The following is a 21,700-nucleotide window of genomic DNA, read 5'->3' as shown; positions in this document are numbered from 1 at the left end:
CACAACGCCAGTGCATCCCTCTCACCTTCTACAGGAACGTTCGCCCGGGCGCTGTCTACCTCTTCCTATGGCGACTGCCAGCCCACCGCAGGTTCCACGAGTTCTATAAGACAGCTCTATTTTCACAGTCCATCCCAGGCAACCCTCCTGCAACCACTGGCTCCCGATCACTTTCATGATGGCGCACATGAAGACCTTGAAGACTGGGTTGACTAGTACGAACGTGCCGCCAACATCAATGGGGGGACTGTTCAACAAGATCTCTCCTGCGTCTATTTCGCCCTTGACGGTAGTGCTCGCACGTGGCTTGAAAACCTTGAGATCATCGCTACATGGAATGATTTCCAGCGTCCACTCATTGAAACATTTGCGAATGTCGATCGATGGGACCGGGTCCAGCAACTAATTGACTTGCGTATCCAGACACTGAACAAAACCATAGCAATGTTTGCCGAGGACATGATCCTCCAGTGTTGTAGTGCTGACCCTCACATGCTAGACGAAAAGAAGTTGCAATACCTTATGCGTCTTCTCAAAGAAGAACTATTCGCCGGACCTGTGAGCAATCTCCAAAGTACCGTGGCTTATTTTATAATGGAATCCATTGGTATTCATTGCGCACTCCATCTAAGAGGCAGGCAGTGCGATCACTTGCTCACCAGCACTCCTATATATTCACGTCGCCGCAACGATCGTTAGCAACCACCACTCGCTCCATGACCTAGTTCGGGAGATTCTTCGCAAAGAATTTGAGAAGCTCTGGACATTGGTAGTGAGCACACCCTTAGCGTCGGTCGCTGAAGTCATCCGTAATGAAATTAGGCAAGCGTTCTCGACAGGCGATCCTATTCACGAGCAGTGTCCCATAAGTTACGCTGACGCTCTCCAACGTCAACCCTCTGTTACGCCCGTGTGGTTGCACCATCAGCCACCGAGTGCCTCACCTTGGTCATCGCCACCAGAGGAAACGATCCCGTTCTACCGCCAGCCAGAGTCAGCCGCATTCTGGTCACCGCCACAAGACGAGGCTTCGAGGCCTCCGCAAATTCGAAAACAAACGTATGGCGCACTGTGGACAGGCGCCCTCTCTGGTATAACTGCGGAGGCATCGGCAATATTTGCAATATTGCCCGCTTTTGCTGGTACCGCGACACCTCATTCCGACCTTGTCAATTCTCGTCTGACGGTCGACGCACCTGTGACGACTACATGCTATGCCGTGACGACGCTGCTTTTCCAGGTCATCCGGTAACGTGTACTCGGAACCATAACTCTCTGCCTAATTACCAGACCGATTTTGGCCGACGGTGACGCTCACCGTCCTCTGCTCATTCATCTTCACCGAATGGACGTCCTGTTGCCTACCTCCGGAGAAGAAGGTCACCCAGTCCACGCGAGGGAAACTGACGGCAGCGACCTCGGAGAATAAGGTTGCAGGCCGACAACAAGACGGTGAAAAAGCCACAGTAACTGCGCTGCAGAACGCCGTGAAACCGACAAAGCTTGACACCAACGAAATTGTGAATACCGACAAAATTCTGAGCGCAAATCCTATTGCTTCTGTTGACGGACAGCAAGTGACAGCCCTAGCCGACACTGGTGCCGATTATTCCATAATGAGTCAAGGTCTAGCCGTTTAGCTTAAGAAAATACCAACGCCCTGGACAGGACCCCCTATAAGCGCTGCGGGTGGTCAATTCTTTCAACATGGGTGGGTTCTTTCAACATGTGAAGATTTAATCATAGGCATGAATTTTCTACGGGAATATGGCACCATACTCAACATCCCAGACCGCTCGGTCACGCTTTATGAGTCCTGATTTGATTCCCTGCTTATCACCGCAACACAACTCATTTCGTCTCATCGAAAACGACGTGGTTCTCCCACCGCGGTCATGTATCCTTGTTTCGGTGGCATGGGACGTACCGTTTGATTGTGAAAGAGTGGCGGACCAATTAACCATGTTGTTATTTGCTCACGGTATCTCCGTGCACTAGTCATCGTAAATATCACAGATGGCACGAGCCTATTGTTAAATAATTTTACCACAGACCGATGGCTCCTACCAAGGGGCTGTCCACGGAATAGGCTGTGGCTTATTCCGAGGACGTCGCTGATGTTGGTGGCTGCTTTTCAGTACTCGAGGAAGCCTCTGCACAAGACCCAGCACCTGTACTTGACGTAAACGCTACTTTACCGCAACACGAGTGAGAGCGGCTTCTAACGCTCCCGGCCGAGTTCCACGACTACTTTGCGTTGATGTCAAGGGTTGGCCGGACGTCCCTAACCAAGCGCCGAATAGTCACAGAGCGCGCAACGAGTCCGACTCACCATAACCTTTATCGTGTGGCCCTAAAAGAACGCGAGGCGATACAACATCATGTAAACCAACTGCTTCAAGACGATGTGATTCATCTTTCCAAGAGCCCCTGGGCGTCACCTGTCATTTTGGTCAAGAAGATGGACGACATTCTGCGTTTCTCTGTGGATTATCGAAAGCTGAATCAGGTGACAAAATAAGGCGTGTATCCGCTTTCCCGCATAGATGATTCACTTGATAGGCTTCGAAACGCTTGTTATTTCTCTTCGATGGAGTTAAAAAGCGGGTATTGGCAAATTGAGGTGGACCCGACAAACCGCGAGAATACCCCTTTCGTCATGCCAGGAGGACTATACGAATTTAAGGTCTTGCCTTTTGGCTTCTGCTCTGCACCTGCTACTTTCCAGCGGCATATGGATACCGTGCTTTCGAGGCTGCAGTGGAAAACTTGCTTAGTCTATCTCGGCGATGTCATAATGTCCGCGGGCCTCACCCTAAAGCCGGAGAAATGTCATTTTTGCTTTGAGGAGCTGTAGTTTCTTGGCCATGTCGTCCGTCACGCGGGTGTCCGCCGGGATTCTAACAAAATTGCCACTGTCGCACAGCTCTCAGAACCCTCAGATAAAAAACCTGTCAGGCGCTTTCTGGGCCTCTGCGCATATTATCGGCGCCTTTTCCAGACTGTTCGCATTGCGTCGACGTTAACTCGACTCACGAGGGACGACGTTGCTTTCGTATGGGGTGAGGAACAGCAAGCTGCATTGACCGATTTGCGGAACAGCTTACAAACACTCCCTGTGCGTGCCGACTTTGACGCGACAGCTCCTACAATGCCTCACACTGATACCAGCAATGTTTGTCTCTGGCCATGCTTGTATAGTGCCAGGAGGACACAGAAAGAGCGACCGCTTAAGCAAGAAGAACGCTCTCACGCACAGAAGCAAACTACTCTACAACTGAGAAAGAGTGCGTCCCCATCTTATGGGCGGTTACAAAATTTCATCCATATTAGTACGGTCGCCCCTTCAAAGTTATCAGCGACCATCATTCACTCTGCTAGCTCACAAATTTTAAAGATCCCTCCCGGCGATTAGCACGTTGGAGCCTTAGACAGCAAGAGTTTGACATGACAATCATGTACAAGTCGGGAAAACGCCATACTGACGCCGACTGCCCGTCTGGGTTACCTATAGAGTCGGCTCCTTCTTCCGATAAAGAAGTGACAGCATTCCTCGATCTTCTCGACACGTCTGCCACTGCACAACAACAACGTGATGACCCTGAGCTGCTTGGCCTGATTACTTTTTTGGGCAGACAAACTCAGATCGTACCAATGGCTTTCGCGAGAGGATTGTCATCGTTTTCTATAAGGAACAAATTTCTATACAAAATGAACTATCTTCTAACGAATCCAGCTATTTGCTCGCCGTTCCTAGTGCTCTTCGTTGTAAAGTACTGGATGCATGTCACAACAAGATCACTTCTGGGCATTTAGGATGCGCGCGAACATTGAACAGAGTGCGACAAAGCTACTATTGGTTAGGAATGCCCGTTGTCATAAACACCACGTGCGGACCTAGATTGTCAGTGGCGCAAGTCACCTGCAGCGAAACCAGCCGATTCGCCAAAACCCGTTCAAATACCGTAGATGTCATTTGACCAGATCAGAAAGGACCTCTTGGCCCCACTTCCTACCTCTACAACGGTAACCACTGGGTTACTGTAGCAACTGACTATCTTACTCGCTACGTCGATACAAAAGCTATCAAGAGAGGCACAGCAGCAGAGGTGGCATGACTTTTCATTGAGAATGTTGTTCTGAAACATGGTGCACCTACCATCGCCATAACAGACCGAGGCACCGCATTCACAGGCGCGCCTTTAGCTCACGTTCCGATGCTCAGTCTCACGACTCATCGAAAGACAACAGCTTACCATCTACAAACAAATGGACTAAGAGAGTGCCTGAACAAAACAGTCGAAGACATGCTTCCTATCTACGTGAATATAGAACACAAAGATGGGGGCGAAATTCTGTCTTATATCACGTTTGCTTAACAAGGCTAAACAAGAAACTACAAGGATGACTCCCTTCAACTTTGTAAATTTGTACCCTGGATTTCTTGATTACACTCGCCCCACATTTAGTAAACGTTCTCCTATTATGAGGTTGAACCTAATGATATTTATCCTTTTTTTCAGCGACGGATGGTGAAGGGCACTGGGACGAGCTCCTCCTAGAACGAGCATCGTACAACGCAACCGAAGCAAGGTATGATCGGCTACCCAGGCAGCATTTCAGCTTGTATGGACAAAAGGCCGAGCAGAAACCTACAGAGAGGTAACGTATACCGTTGAAACTGTGTTCATCGTTCTGCTAAATTTCACAATAGAACTATCGAGACACGTGGCACATAGTCCACTTGCGAAATTCGTTCTTTCGTTGACTCGCTGAACAAGCATACCTTAACCTCACTGCCTCTATAGTACCTGACGTTCGGCGCATGGCTCAAATGCACTAGCTTGCACCGGCCTGCGCTAAGCCGGTACATTGTCGTACTTTATGTGATGCTACGAGACCATTTTCTCTTGATCACACAAACTAATTTTAATATGAAATAATTATAAGCCTTATCAGATCTTCGCTGATTAGGCAGAACCCTAAGGCGGTAGAGCCAACCGTGGCGAAGATTCGCCTTTATAGCTTAGGTGATTGACGGCTATATATTATGATGTCTTGTACAACGTTTCGTATATACAAATGAGGCAAAATTATTTACTTGCCGCTATTTAGTTGCTTTACGTGCAATAAAACAATAATGCTGTTTGACATTCTGTCACGCCATTAACGACAACATTAGTTAATTCCGTACAAAGTTTCTATTCGTCTTAATAATTTGTACTTATCCCTGGTCGAAAATGCTTAGATCTTTTTTTTTTACATGTCGTTTAGTTTTTCATTTATGTTAGTGATTACATTGCACTTTGTTTGACGTGCACCATTGAATATATAAGACCACGGAAGAAGGTAACTAAAGAGAGGAATGATCCGCGCCAGCGCGGGTGAACGGCTATTAAACGTCACACATATGACGAGGAGGAAACCCGTTTGGAGCAGCGTGCTGTAGATGGCACCGAGATAAATGTCGGTCTGCGTGCGTGCACCCGCGCAACCGGTGGCTCGCGTCCACATTACAAAGCAAGATGACGAGAGTGCCGCCGAATCTCGTCTGCGGTATGAGCCAGCGGTATGAACCAGCTCGCCCAACAATAAGTGTTGTTCACCCAGTCACTTGCTCATGCACAGTTGTGCATCCAAGCCACGCCCACGCAGCTGGTTATCTGTGCCATGTTCGTGACCGCAACGCTTTGCACGTGCTTTTGACGTGCTTCGGCACGCTGCTGACAAAAATGATGCGCGAGCGCGAAGCCCCAACCTCCGAGACTGTGCCAGCCCACCGTGAAATCTCGTGCCCCTGCGCGGAGTGTGCAACGTTCTTTAACTGCCTGCTGCAGATGGAGCGTCGGGCACGCCAGTTCGCAGAGCGCAGGACGTGGCATAACCGTGACATTATGTGAACGCGGCGGGAAGGGAAAGTTTTACCTTCTCAGTTATCTTGCTCCCTGCGTGGTGTAGCGAAGAGCCTTGCACGTGAGCGCGCATTCTGCGCATTCGAACAAGGTTCGATATTTGCCACAAAACAAAATCCCTAGAGCATCAAGAAATAATAGCCGAACGTGGCCTAAACACTTCAACGAAATGTGTCACAAGAAATGATCCGTTGTGTGTAAAGGTCCTGTGCTTACCACCTAACGTGCGAGGTATAGACTACAGGTGGATAAGCCTTCGTTCTTACACGCATGCAACAAAAAAGCTAGCAAAGTGCTTAAATCAAACGGAAATCGGTAAACAATATTATACTGAATGGGAAATGGGTAACCTATGTACTTTAGTCAGGAAGCTGAATTTAGAAGCTAAATTTAATTATTTTAGTTAAGAGGCGGAACCAGAGTCAAGGCAATGGTTTACCCAAGCGGTGAATATTTTCAGCTTGCGCTGTCTCTCTGGGTTTTTGAATGGAATACTTGTTATGTCGCAAACCCCCCTCCCAAAAAATTTGACGATGATTTAAGTATCCTTACATGAGTTGAATGCGAAAGCATAATGCTTTGTCTAGTTAATTGGTTATGTCCATAATACGTGACGCCATACATTGTCCCGTGTTCTTCACAACTCCACGTTAATCCACCTTAATTGCAGCGCTTCATTGTAATTCTAGCGTTTAATTGTAATCCACCTTGTAGCACCGTCTTTCTTGCTCTTCTGTCTGTCACTTAGAATCTGTATTTTTCTGTTTTTTTTTTGCGCTACAATACCATACCGTTCAGCAAACACCAACTCGCCGAAGAAAAGTTACTGTACCTTGATCCGCATTACTCTAATTGGTACCCACCTTAATCTACCGTAATTCACCTTGCTCTAACTTGTACCAACCTTAGTCCACCTTAATCCACGTTGTTCTAATTTGTACCGCCCTTAATTCACCTTAATCCACCTTGCTCTAATTTGCACCACCCTTAATTCATCTTAATCCACCTTGCTATAGTTTGTACCAACCTTAATTCGCCTTAATGCATCGTATTCAATTTATTCCGATTTAATTCACCTTCATAGACTTTAATTCACCTTCGCACACTTTGCTTCACCTTAAGTTACTCTAACTTGTTCTGACTTCGATTCTATAATGCTACTGACTTCATACAAGACGCTGATGACGTTACAGATCATGATTATGATCTTTGTTACCACTCGTTGCGGACAATGCCGGTTTTTCTGCCTCATGGGACATATACTGCCTTTGCATTATTACAGAGAATATTTTTCTGCAAAGTGAAAATAGTTCTCTTTCGCCTCTGTTCTTTAGCGTTCTTTACAGAAAGTGTCTAGTATTTTACAGACAAGTTTCTAGTAGTTTATTTACACATAACATTCGACTGTTCACACAGTTACACATAACATTCGACTTGGAGCCAAATTAACAAAGCTCAAATTTCGTACGCGTTATTGGCGATTGGCCATTTGCCTTCATTATTGATATGTTGAAAGTTATGATTAGCCGGAATATTACAAAGAATTTTAGCGTAAGAGCTTTGAGTGAATACTGGCCCTGCTTACAAATTTAGAAGCAGTTGAGTACCTTCGACAGCAGCGGACAGCGGACACGCATCTTTTAGTCCTTCTCTCTTTTTTTTCATTTCTTTATAATTTTCAAACTGTGTCACCTATAAATGCAAACAGAATATGAGGATATAGGTGTCGTTGAATTCACTAACAAACAAGCAGAGAAATAAACAGACCGCATGGCTCACTACCAATCGATTCTTCTAAAGCACGCCCTTCCACAAATACATTGCAAACGCGCTAGCTACTGCAGCATTGTTCTTACGTCTGTGTGAGTGTGTTGCCTAGAAACGATGCTGTCTTGCAACGCAAATGCAGAAACAGCACGTCATTTTCTGCTGCTTTGCTGTGCGGAACATGGAACCGCATCTTGGGTTGCTTTTCTTGCCTATTATGCTACACATGGAAGTGTGAAGCGATAAGAGTTGGTTGACAATGCCATGTTTGCATAAGGCAACACCGGCAAGGACGTTACCTAAAAGCAAACAGCCTAATTTTCTTTTGTGCAAAAAACTCTAGTTCAACAGTCCATCACCGCCTACGTCTCCGTTTTTTGTTATAACATTAAGGATGATGGATGACAAAATAATTCGACGATGTTAGGAGTCAGGGGGCGTATGCACAAAGATTTCCGCTCATATGTGGTCTTCACCATGAGCAGGCCGCCTTCGGTAATATTATGTCCAGCATAACAATTAGCTAGGATTTGATCCTACGACAGTGTAACAGCTTTTTGGGAATGTGAGCGCAGATTTCATTCTTAAGTCGAAAATCACTGTTTCTTCTCCAAGTTTCTAAGAAAATGCGATAGCATTATACTGAACAGCCGCCGACCTTCACGACTGGTGCTTACTCCAAATACAGGTGACAGATTGTGGAGACTGTCCAATCAAAGGCATGGGCTGGCTGATACTGGTAATGTTATCGCTTCAGAATATATCAGGTGTAGTACGAGGGCCTGGGAAATTTTAGCAAAGCTATAACTGTATTTAGCCTAGATGCCGAAAAGGCGGTGTTACGGCATTATAGGAAGTATAACCATCGCCGGTACAGAGAAGTACCAGGTGGACGCCCACATGCATCCGCTCTCTGCACCTGCTCTCTCTTGATTCAACGGCTTCCAGTTTTCTTAATGTAATTGCGAATATTGACCCGTATACTCGTTTGCCTTTTTCGAGTGACCGCTTTTCACCGTCTTACAAATTTTGTCGCTCAGCGCGGGCCGCATCCGCGCGTGTCGGGGGTTACTCGAGTATTATCGATGGTTCTTTTTGCTTTCTGTTGTCACCGAACCTTGTGTAATCTAATTTCATGTATGCGCGACGCGAATGGAGTAGAACTTTCTGGAAGACACGTGGGCATTAGCGATTACTTTGGAACCTCCGACGAATGATGTATAAAAGCCGACACGCTTAATCAGCTGATCAGATTTGCGAGGATCACCGACTGTGTTCGCCGCTGTCGCCGTTCTTTGAGTGTAGCCTGTTTTTGAGGGCGCAAGTTCGCCCAATAAAACGCTAGTTTCGTCATTCGCAGTTTTGCTGCTGCTTTCTTCCCCCTCACTACTACGTGACAATATTACGTTGGGTGTTATTTTGAGCGAGCGAAATTTCCGTAATTTTTAGTGACTCCCATACTTTACCAGTGTTTATTCTTTCGTTTTCATGTCATGAAAAATTTCCCTCACATTCCTTCAAAATTTAAAAATTTAAACCTGATACAATTTATAGTTATATTGCAATAGCTGTAGCCTCTTCCTTCGTTCTTGCTCGTGATTTCTTTAAGCACAACTTTTCTGGTGTATGCTAGTTCGTGCAAAGTGATGCTTGTAGCATTAGACGGTTCGGTTTAAAAGATAATAAAAATTTGTATACTGCAGGATCTCTGACGAGGACAGCAACCTGGATGAAGGGGAGAACCGGCCGTTTGAAGGCAACACTGCCACGTCGGAGAACTTAGAAATGTCTGAAGCCGAATGCGACCGAGACTTTCAGATATATTCTAAAAAGGGTATGTCACTCTGGTTACAAAGCCGTATTCTTTTGTTTTGTTCTTTGCCTTTTCGTGCTTGGTGGGACCACCGAGTTTCCTACAAAACTTAGTAGAGGGTGCCCAGGCGCTGATGTGTAGTATGGGAATGATGGTTAGTTAATAGTTTTACCTAAACGTCGCCCATCTTGTTTTAAACAGTTTTGTAACTTTGCAACGTTATCATTAGCAACAAGGTATTGCGTTATTTATGGAACATTTAGCAGTGATTATGTATATGCTCAATATTTTTCTGTCTATTGCGTTTTGATACGAAAAAAAAGAAAGGCTATCCAAATGCCACGCACTATAGTAATCGAAGTTATGCGAAGCATTTTGCAGGTAGCTGGTTAAAGCGCCGACCCTGCGTCGGAGCACCTGAACATGCTCTTCTACTTTCTCGATTACTTCGAGCAGATGCTCGTTGTGGAGTTCACGCATACCGAGGGTAAGAAAGAGCGCGAATTTTCATAGCTGCTCGATCATTGTGCCGTTCCTCTGCGCCAAGTAGTACCCAAGTCGCATGCCATGCTCTAAATGTTCAAGTAAACATCTGGAGAACGCAATGTCCGAGTTGACGCATTTCTCGACGAAGCTGCGGTCTTCCAACTGCTTCTTTGTGAGCTTCAGGAGTGGTTGGCATGCATGGGGTGGGAAATTTGCTTTTGAATCGCTGTTCGTAAGGAGGAAAGCACCATCTGTTGTTCCGAAGCCGACATACTCGGATCTTCTTACACGCGCCTTCTGGCTAGGCACAGGTAGTACGCGAGAATCAGAGGCAAGAGTCGGATGACAGCACGGATGCACGGACGGACGGATAGATTCGAAGTGGCTGGAGTTCGCAAAGAATGCTTCGCATTAAAAAATGATTGCTTGAGAAATGGTCCGTGAAGGCACAGAGAGCTTAGTAAATAACGCTGCCAGAACGCATGATGCCAGAAGCACGAATATCCCACAAATCCATGTGTTAAATGTCATTCCCGTGGTAGCAGAACAATCTCAGTTCAACAGTTTTTTCCAGTAATTTCTAGTATGAAATTTTATGTTTTTTTATTATGCACAATACCCCACGTATGTTTAACTACACAACTAGGAAGGTCACATGTGCTTTATTGTGCATCCACTGTGGCTAATATGTAAAAGCAGTAAAACCGTGAGTAAACGAGTAACTCCTCTGATTTCAATATATCTCATTGTCCCTGTTCCGAGTTGTACTGCTTATTATTCGTTTCTCATAAATAAACTGTAAAGGAGAGTTTCAGGTGTGGAATATAGGCAGGCAGAATCGAAATTATTCTCACACGAAGTAATAAATAAAACAAAACTAGAAAAGCTTATCACCCCCTATCACACTCTAGCGTTGGCAACACCACTAAAAAGAAGCACAAAAAATTAATTCAGTATGTAGTGTTGGCTTTGTAGTTGTCGCTATACAATTTGTCAAATATGAACGAACGGGTCCAGCATTCAGCGTTCTTAATTTAATGGTTATTTGATTCCACAGCGGAGTGGTGTAATACGAAAGCCACACAGATGAGAATAATCAAGAGTTCTGCAGTGTCAATATTCAGAATACTGACGAAAATATCATAGTATCATCATAAGGGCGAAGCAATGAATGCGATAGCAACCTGTCAGAATATTGCACAAAGTGTAAGACTCGAAACTGTAGTGGCAGTCCGATTAATTAAATTCTGGGGTTTCACGTGTCAAAACCACTTCCTGATTATGAGGCACGCCGTAGTGGAGGGCTTCGGAAATTTCGACCACCTGGGATTCTTTAACGTGCACCTAAACCTAAGTACACGGGCGTGGTCGCATTTAGCCCCCATCGAAATGCGGTTGCCGTGGCCGGGATTCGATCCCACGACCTCGTGCGCAGCAGCCCAAGACCATAGCCACTGAGCAACCATGGCAGGTTAGTGGCAGTATAAATTCAAGTACACGTAATCTGACTAACTGAACACGTACTGCTGTGCTAGGGGTCGTCTGTTTGAATCCTGCCATCGGACAGTTTTATTTATTTAAAGCCAACGTATTTCTTAGCTAGTTACTACCACTTCGCCGTAGCGGGTATGTTTCAAATCTCCTTCCGAGGTAGATCACGGAGGTATAGTACACAGCCGCGCCAATAAAATTACATAATTTTCAGGTTTTAGATCTGTTATTGTCTCGCATTTTAAAAAGTTAAGTATGAGACGATTAGAAATAGAAGGCATGCAGTGTCGGTATTTTGTTTCATGACATTTGCTCGTAGGCTGTATTATCAAAATTTTAAATAATTTTGTCAGGTATGTTAGCGCTTGCAAGAGCATCCTTAGTGGTAGAATGGTGTGGCAATATAAACCGCATATACCGCTTGTCATATAGCATGGCATATAGCATACATATACCTAGATGGTATATACGGAACCTCACGAAGATGATGATGCCGAAAATTCGTTTGGATTGTCCATATAATTGCTATCGAAATAACAATGCATGCGACAACGTTGACAGAAGTATCTTTAAGCGCTCTCAAAGAAAGACGGATGCATGGCAAACGCGCTTCTGCTATATAAACGCAAGGAGCGGACTGTTCGTCGAGCAGGAGTGAAATAAACAAGACAGCAAACGCTAGTGAATTATGTAGGAAATAAAAGCACACACAGAAGGTGTGTTTCTGGCCAAGTTTTCTTCAGCTGCTTTTCATGACTCCGCTAGACTGCTCGGCTGCTAGACCGTATGTGGCTAGGAGACAGCCTGTTTTATTTCTCTGATATTCTTCTCCTTCATAACAGTTACCCAGCCATGGTAAACGTTAGATTGCAGAGGCCGAACTTCTTTCAAACTACTAAGATACTATCTGATACGTTCGTAGATACTATATGCCATTGGCCGGTCACCTTCGCAAATTTAACATCTAACGTTTGGGTGGCACTGCTCCAACGAAGAGTTCTAGCGTATCAACGTTTTTGTAAATGCGGGTTGTGCGCTAATACTTCTAAAGTAGTTCATACAAACCTCGTAAGAACAGGAACTAGCCTGCCAGGACAAAGAACTCATCATTAGTAATGATTGCCTGTCAGTTACAAATAGTTTCGGCAAGCGAAAACATTTGCGTATGTGGGCCAAAGGGCCACATTTATCCGCGCATTCTTATGTTTGGTACACTAGAGCTATTAGTGAGAAGCACCCCAGGCAAAGTGTGACAGCAGAAATAGTATCGAAGGTAGCTGGCTGACGAAAAAAAATTACAGGGTCTCCTAAGATCTCTCTTAGGAGGTGAACGAAGAAAGCCTACTCTTCCTCCTGTTATCATTCGCCTCTTTCTCTGTGCCTCCTCATCTCTTTGGCTTCTTTTCTTTTCCTCTTTTTCTTCGTTGTTTTTCTTTTTCCTTCTTCTCTTCACCTATTTCTTCTTTCTTCGTTCCTTGTGTTTCTTTCTTTGTTTTACTTCTTTTGTTTACCTTCTTATGTTTGCCTCTTGCTCTTCACTCATTTCTCTTTACCTATTTCGGTTTCCTTCTTATATTTTAGCCATTACTGGTCATTACTAAGCATTTTAGTCATATCTAATCAATTGTAGTAGTTACAAGTTGTCGTTAGACATATTGGTCATTTCATACTCATTACTAGTCATTACAAGTCATTTCAGTCATTATTAGTAATTACTACTCGTTACTAGACGTTTTAATCATTTCTAATCAATTGTGGTCATTACAAGTCGCCTTACACACATTGGACATTTCGGAGTCATTCTCAGTCATTATTAGTCATTACTAGAAATTATTAACCTCGACCATTCTCTATTATAACATTACAATTCACTAACTGTCACTATCAATCATTTTTCATTCTTTAATCTGTCTTTAATCTGTCTTGATATAGCGTGATGACGCTTCGGCGGACACTCCGGTGGTCAGGTCTGCTGACACAAACTTCACCATGAGCCTAGAAAGTCTTACGCCTTAATATCCCTCGAAATCACATCTTTCTTAATTTTGTTCCAGAGATATTTCTGACTGGGTTCTTAAGCTACGGAGGTTCTAGGAAGAAGTAGACGATAGTGATCGTGAATGTAGGATTAGTCGAGGAAGCCAGCCTGCAACAAGTCCTTCGAAAAAATTCGGCCCCAAATTTTCACATGCAGTGGGTCGAATGGATATGTAAAAAAACACGCATTCATTGCGTATACTTGAAAAAAGTCGCAATTTCACCCGAAAGGTGAGTCATTGATTGCGATAGCAAATTAGTACATAGCTATGCGGAGTAAAACTAGTAGTTTTATCTGTTGTCCAGACGCACGGAGAAAACTTGTCACAGCTCAACCTGTAACTGCGGAGTTGTCTGAAATTCTCAATATTAAGTCCGAATTTTAATGACATAACTAAATGGCTGCAAGTACTTTTCTCAGTTCATATAAATGTTACTCGCATATTATCATTACATGGCAACATTTGATGCTATATTTCTAGGGTGTTTAACTTAGTGTCGAGTAAATAAATAATTCAGAAGCAGGAGTGACACTTGTTTTTAGGAGCAAGTCTTGCCTCCAGCCGCCCTTCAATTTCTTCAATAAAAGTCGCGGCACTAGCAGAAACTGTCACATCAGGTGTACGGCAGGAGATTTCGTAGGGATGAAAAATTATCCTACCGACTCAGCTGATTGTGCTAAACAAAAAATGCGCTCAAACAAATAACAATGCGCTTAAATTATATTTCGCGTGTCATGCTGCCTTGTTTTTTTTCACGGTGGCTTCGCTTTTTACTGCACATATGTGTCTTTTCTTCTGTATTTGTCCCCAGATGTCATAATTACCATGTTAATGGCCCCCTTACACAATGCTCCGATTAGGAGCCTGTGACGTATTGTGAATAAAATGGCTCATTGATAGCCCTACGTTACCAAGTACCCCGTGTTCCAGAGCAATAAAAGAATGGTACAATCTGTTAAAGAATGCGTAGCCCAACACTGCTATGACAAGAATTGACACAATGACTCCTTTGGAGCTGCAGCTGGTGGAGCCGGTATTCTCCGAGAGTATGCACAGAAACTTCAACACCCACAAAACTTCAAATAGAGTAAGAACATGCCAGCAACGTCTAAAACAGCTCCACCACGACGTCTCGAGCTCAATGTGGGGGTGATATGAGTGAGCTAGATGTTCTATACTACAGTCTATACATTGCTGTCGTGCAGTCGCGAAAATGTGAACAAATGTTCTAGGCACATCGCGTTCAAAGTTCATTGCCCTGAAGTTTTGAAAGTGCGCTCCTGTTTTATCTCATCTGCAGGTCGAAACCTCTCGCTCGTGCAGTACGGAAAGACGAGACCCGCGCACGCCGTGTCCTACGTGACGTACCACTGAGACCTCGAGCTGAAGTGACCGTGCATATGGATGAGAGATCATCGGTCGTTGCCCGAGTGTCGCCCGGTTCCAGCGTCTTAAAACTGCACCCAGGAGAAATCCCCCAGACGGATGCTTCAGCTCAAGCAGATGGACGTGCTAGTGCACGCGACTTGAACGTCGTACTGCATACAATGTGCTCACTCGTGAACAACTACTGTGATAAGTGAGTGCAAGTGGTCGAGTGGTTTGCACTAGAGCCGTCGACGGGTCCTGTGTCCACGGCCAGAGAAAGAAAAAAGAACAATGACGAAGAGAATCAAAAAAGTACTTCTGTGAAGTTTGTGAACGTTGTTGAGACGCCGCGTTTAACCGATTCCACTGAGCGGACGTGTGTTTTTATCGTATTTCACTGTTCAAAGCGACCCTTACGGAGTGAGCGAGGAACACTACAGCGCCGCCTGGAGCTTTGCGCTTGCTTGCCAGCGTTGGGTCATCTGTTGTGCTTCCATAAAGACGACGTGACAGCGCGCCCCCTTGTAAAAACAAGACACAAGAAACAAAAAACCGGTAACTCAAGCACAAGGTGCTGAGCTTGTTCACAGTTTGTTGTTGGACGTTTCAACGTTTGTAAAACTTACCAGAAGCACATGAACGATTATGTAGAAAAAGATCGTGTGTCTCACGTAAAGTGATGTGTTGGACTGCAAGTCAGAGATGGCATTTCCGTACATTTTATGTGCAGAACATATAGAAGAAGCGAGAGGAATTTCCGCTCCCCGCACATCTTCCGCGTTAAAATATATCATGTGTTAGGGCTATCGAAACTGGAAAGATCTCTGTGAAATTTCTTTCACCAACTGTTCTGCTCAAATATCACGTTCTTTTTGTGCGATCATTATTTGTAGTCTTGTGTGAACCAGAAGGAAGCCTGTTGTTCTTCTTTATTACGACATGTTGATGCCGGACTTGGTGGTTAGCGCTGTTAGCAAGCTGTTTCTATCCTTGAAAACTGCCAATCATTATAGACTCATCGCTGACCGTCAGTGTCAACAGCCCCAAAAATTGTACCCTGCCGTTATGCACACGCAATGTACCAGTGCGAGATTGGAGATCGAAACCCTAAGGACGCGCTTACAATGACTTGTGCCAGCACACATTAACAGCCTAAAACATTGTGCGCTTTGTTCACGAGTGTTAACGTATTTATGATGTTGTCTTGCCATTTGTTGCATTTGTTGACATCGTACGCAGAGGCAGCATTTACAGTAAAGTGATTTGGAAAATTCATTTTGCAGAAGAGTGTTGCCCTTGCGTTTTCAGCATCCCGGCAACGGGAACGCCAAGCGTTATAGCAGTGGGCACCGCTGTAATTTTGTCTCTATTTTGCAGGTAAAAAATAGGTCACGGTTCTTGCTCGAGCTTTCTGATACGGCCAGGTACCCTATTACCGCGAAAATAAGCCGACGTATGCCTAAACGACGTCTAATTTTTGTTTATTTATATCTTTGTCTATCACCTAATGCTTCAGGGAGGCGAGTTAAAAAAAGAAGTAATTCAAAGCTGGAGCATAATTGAAAATGTATATGCCTATGATGAAAAACATGCCGCCGAGAAACATTAAATCCGTGTGTGGTCGGGTTCTTAGGTGTGTCATAAAATTTTATATACTACACAATAGCATTGCTTGGAATCAATTTATCGAGAGTGAATGAGGCATCTTGTAATTAAATTGAGCCATGTTCTGAGGAGAAATGGGGGGGGGGGGTCACCACAATTTTTATAGCTTAATCAAAAAAAACAAATGTGTACAATTTGTATTGCATCAGATGATGATACAACGCATGCGCGCTTATGCCGGCTTTTTTTATGTCATTTCTTCAACATCGCATGCTTAAAATACTAAACTATGCTTTCTCCTGTTTTGATTTCTTTGTGCTTCTAGTCGCAAAGCGACGATAGACAACATTGTAGACTCACCTTTAGCGAAATGTTTTTCACTAAATATGGCAACTATTTTACAGTTCTTTGTATTTTGATGGGGCAACATCCTGTTAAGCATCTATCCCCGAAGTGAAAGCTTGGCCAGGGGGATTTATGGTCATTATCGTCTTGGCGAAGGCAAGTAGAAAAGGTAACAGCTGCAGGAATTCGTAGAAACGGAAAAAAAAAGATGAAACAAAGGTGATAAAAAAACATTTCTTTAATCTTAAGACAATAACTTTCATGTTTCTTTTCATAAAACTCACTGTTCACTTTTCGGCAGCACAATTAGAATGCTATTTCGGTTCCTTCCTCATTCAACACATTTCTTACGGAAATTCTTTATAAGCCGCTTTTTCTTGTTCTACTGTGGAAAGTGTACGAACATGTGCTGCGTCATTTTAGAGGTAAAAAACTGCCCTTCGAAAACGTTCCGCATCGTAAGGCAAGTCTAGTTATGGAAACATTGCAACGAGGCATACCATCCATTGTCGTTGACGTCTAGTCATTGAAACGTCACCGTGTTGCACTGCCCACTTGGTCATCGTAGTGAAGTTTGGGCGTTTGAAATCTTGCGGCTGACTTTCTGTGTTTTTCCAGAATGACCCACGTTCTTTTGAACACGACCATAACTACAGTCGCCACAATTCCCTATCATAGAGATCACGCGTTTGTTAATTTTCTTTCTGAACGCAATCGGTCTACAAAATTCAGGAACACGCAATGGTGCCTTTCCATTTGTGTCACAGAAAGCATGTATAACGTTGATATGCTGTAATATGTACATTGTTTATAAAAGATGGTTCATTAAAACATGTGACGTTGGTTCTGTGAGCTCTTGGTGAAATTGATCTTTAATTAGTGTTCTGGGCTTTACTCAAGGGAAGTGTATATTTTAATGTCAAAACAGTTAAAGGACCCCAATTTAGGCTGCTGTGTTTGCCCGTCAGATTGAACATGATGATGGTGATTGCATTCGACCTCGAATCGTAGTCCCTATCACGTCGTCGTCAGGCCACCTAACTTTGGCCACCAGCACCACTGCAGTTGTCGCGCAGCAGGCAGCTCTGCGCCCCAAGGTGCTGGCTTATGATAGCACAAAGTTTCAGTCCACAAAGTAATGCCTATGAGTGCATCTCTGTTCACTTCAATCGAACGATAAACCACATCCAGTCTGTCGCCGTGTCATTGTGAAGGCCTGGTGAAGCGTGACAATTTAGAACTCATCAACCGGAATGTGCGAACACATGAATGCATTCTCTTGACGCTTCATTGCAGCTTCAACTACCGCCTGGTCTATCTCGATGCGACAAGCTTTATTGTGTCGCTCGTGATTGGGTCTCGTCTTTATGAAGGCATACTCTTTTCGTATATATATACACGATGGACAGTGCCTCCAGCAGCGCTTGTGATTGCTTGCTCCGACATATCGGACTTTACTGGCCCTCTTTGGACAATGAAGGACAGAGATTACGTGCTGCTTTGAGCCGACGGGGCGACAGAGCACTCATCAAAGAAAAAAATGCTGGAACTATGGCCATGACCGTATTCCGCGCTTGCGGGCCACAAGAGCATTGGTGCACTTTTTGAAGTCGACTGAACTCTGCCACAGCCCCTGATAGCACGGTAAACACTGCTATGAGTGTGCGCGCATTCCTTGTTCTTCATTCACTTCTTCCTTTCTTTCTTTCCTTCTTCTTCTTTCCCCGCTTCCCTCAGCCCCAGTGCAGGGTAGAAACCATGTGCAACCTGGAGGGCCGCTTGCACGAACATTTAATAACGAATATAGTAACGATTTTAATAACGTGTTATTAAACCTTCCTTAGAGCACTCATGAGAAAGAAAGAGAGATAATTTATTTGAAAGAAGGCAAAGAGGTCGGCCTGAGCTAGCGCGCTCTGCCTGCTACTCTGCACAGGGGGAGGGGGAACGGGAACATAAAGGTGCGATGAGGGAGGATGATGACATAGAAAGAGGATGTACCTAGGCCACAGGGACCAGAAGCCCCCAACTTCACTGAACTGTCCCTAGGTGTGCGGCCACTTCATAGTCTAGTGGTGTGACATCTCGATCAAAATACGGGCGCCCCGAGTGGTATGCACGCCTCTTTTGGCTAAAACGCTGGCTCGTTCGCACTGCCATTTCGTAGCGGACACGATTTAATACCGCAGTCCAGTGTATTACTTGCCTATAGGCATCCGCTTACAACAGAACCTGGCAGATCGGGTAGAATTTCCTTGTAAAGGAAAAATGGCGCCGGCGACACCATGAAGTTGAAATCTTGAACTATGCGCGAAACATGGCATGCGCCATGCTTTACGGCAGACGGCACTGTTGTTCTGCTCCCACAATTTCTATAGTTTCCACTTGCCAAAGAAGTAGGAGACGTGTATTGCGACTTCATCTAATTCAGGCAAGGAATAGATCATCCAAAAGGAGCATTAACATGCATGCACATCGAAATGCTTTCTTTGTTTGAGATTTGACCGCCAATTCCGCCAGTTCATAAAAGTGTGATGCATACCAGTCAATCATTCAAGCAACATAGTGCGCCATCTTCGCTATTCCACCTTCATTTTGTCGCAAAAGACCTGACAGGAATCCGGTGAATAAATGTTTTTATTTAGACCAGTATGTGCGCTATAATTACGCGTAGACAATTTCCTTACACCAACATTACGCACCTAAACGTAAAGTGTGCGGGTCGAAAGAAAGTGTTCTACCTTTCCGACATCCAACATTTATGCAACACACTACACGGGTATAATAACGTGCACCCTGCATACGTGAAAGTGACAGTTTCAGCAAAACCAGTTTCCGAGAGGTAGCGACAGCGCGTCTACACTCACCACTGCGGTAGTCAACAATTGGCGCATTGCTCTTGCTTGTACGGGCAGAGTGCGTAGAACGCATGCTCCAAAATAAGCATGAATGCTACCTTAAAGTACCACGAGTTCAAACATATTGAACAACTACGTTGCAATCTACACAGCCGATACTGTGGCTTTGGAGCAGTCGACTGCTTTAAGCACAAGTATAGGCCTATAGCTACCATCGTAACACAGGGGTGTTTCGCCGGTGCTTTTCATCTCATTCACATCGCCATCAGAGCAGTGCGACAAACGTATGGACACGCCACTGCAATTGGCGTACTCACAGGTGGCAACAGAACAGTTCAATTACCACGTAATAAGACTGGAACCGCACAAAGAGACGCCGCGTCTAGCTCGCGTCCACTTTGTTCACGTTCGGTGGCCCGACGACTGCACTGCATGGAAGAGCTCTTTCTTTACTAAAAATCTCTCGTGGGGGAGACGATCGAATTCTAAATCATCTTTGGTAATGGAAACAAAGCCTTCCAGTTAGCATGAGTGTTGCAAACCAACACTTAGGCACATACTGCGGCGCTTCACCGCCATTATAAGAGGGCCAGCAATTGCTCTGTGCCACTATAGCCTCGGAAAGAACCCTACTGTTCGGCTAATCATCATCATCATCATCATTTATTCGTCCTTAAAGACCCCTGGAAGGGGCATTACATAAGGGGGGGGAAACATTGAACACAACAAACGCAGGTCACTAGCAAACATTGTCACAATCAGTGATCAAACAGGTACGAGGTCCTCCGGGGTATGTGGAAAGGTGTAATGGTTCCAGGACTTACTTTGGGAAATGCGGTTGTTTGCTTGAAATCAGGGCTACGATCAGGACTCGATGGGAACCAGAGGTCAGTGGGACGCCTTGCATTGGGCGCTCACGGGAAGACTACAAATGAAGCTGTGCAGGGTGATATGGGCTGGACTAGTTTTGAAGTGAGGAAAGCTCACCGTAAATTTGATTATGAAGAACGACTGAGAAATATGGAAGAAAGCAAATGGGCTGGGAGAGTGTTGAGGTATCTATACAGGAAAAACATTCATTCACAGTGGAGGAAAGGAACTACGAAGCTTACCAGCAAGTACGCCGCCTGTAGGGTGGGCAACACAGCAACAAAGAACGTCGAGCGGAAAGTCAGAGAAGCTGAAATAATCTCATGGGTGGCGGCAATGGAAAAGAAACCTGCCATGAGTAACTACCTAAGAGGAAAAAACGACATCGGGAAAGAAACAATTTATGATAACTCAGAGGGAAGCTCATTACTTTCCGAAGCGAGATCAGGATGTCTTAGAACGCTCACCTATAAAGCGAGATATAAGAAGGAAGAAGCATCCGCTTGCGGCGGTAAAACTAGGGAAACGATGGAGCATGTTTTATTGGAATGTGAAGACATCTGCCCAGCGGTCAATTTAGGCACCACTGGCCTCCTTGAAGCCCTTGAGTTCAGTGAGAGCAGGAGAAAAGAAAGCACGTTCGCAATAGCGTTTAGTAAGAGGCGATTGGAAGATTGGTGGAAGAAAAGTAGGGAAACGGCAAAAAACGGAGACGTACAGATGCAAAGTTAACAATAGGGTGTCAGAAAGTTTAGTTGTGGGAGTTCATCGCATTGTTTTTTTTTCGTTGTTTTTCTTTTTTAACCTAGGTAGGACATTAAGCAGTTTAATAGCAAGAGCTTGGTGGCGCAACAAGCTGCCCCATTCCAAAGGGGACGCTCATAACATCCATCCATCCATCCGCGGCGCCGGCCATGCGAGAGAAATAAATAAAAAAGGACCAGAAAGCTAGCCTTCGCGCATAGTGCTCGCTGCAAGCGTTTCCGGGTAAAGATTACGGATGCATAAGTTGCAGTTACCGGGAAACGGCTACTGTAGCATACGAAGCACCGAGTGACGTAACTACAATTTCATATGTAAAAGGACATGGCTAGCAGCTGATTTCATTTGTGTTCTGATAGCACTATGGAAATAACCCTTATAGCT

General features: G+C 44.7%; 1 protein-coding gene across 1 annotated transcript in view; it reads left to right on the top strand.

Moving 5' to 3' along the window:
• LOC135919174 (cell adhesion molecule Dscam1-like) overlaps window positions 1-16,592 on the top strand; it is a 283,407-nt gene extending 266,815 nt beyond the window's left edge. Inside the window, 3 exon segments of the mRNA XM_070536458.1 lie at window positions 4,524-4,662; window positions 9,383-9,513; window positions 14,809-16,592. Of these exon segments, the coding sequence (XP_070392559.1) occupies window positions 4,524-4,662; window positions 9,383-9,513; window positions 14,809-14,882 (344 nt within the window). The 3' untranslated portion in view covers window positions 14,883-16,592.
• Window positions 16,593-21,700: the final 5,108 nt, after the last annotated feature.

Source organism: Dermacentor albipictus, chromosome 3 (assembly GCF_038994185.2).
Source record: "Dermacentor albipictus isolate Rhodes 1998 colony chromosome 3, USDA_Dalb.pri_finalv2, whole genome shotgun sequence".
Taxonomy (NCBI): domain Eukaryota; kingdom Metazoa; phylum Arthropoda; class Arachnida; order Ixodida; family Ixodidae; genus Dermacentor; species Dermacentor albipictus.
This window is presented reverse-complemented; position numbering and strand designations above follow the sequence as displayed.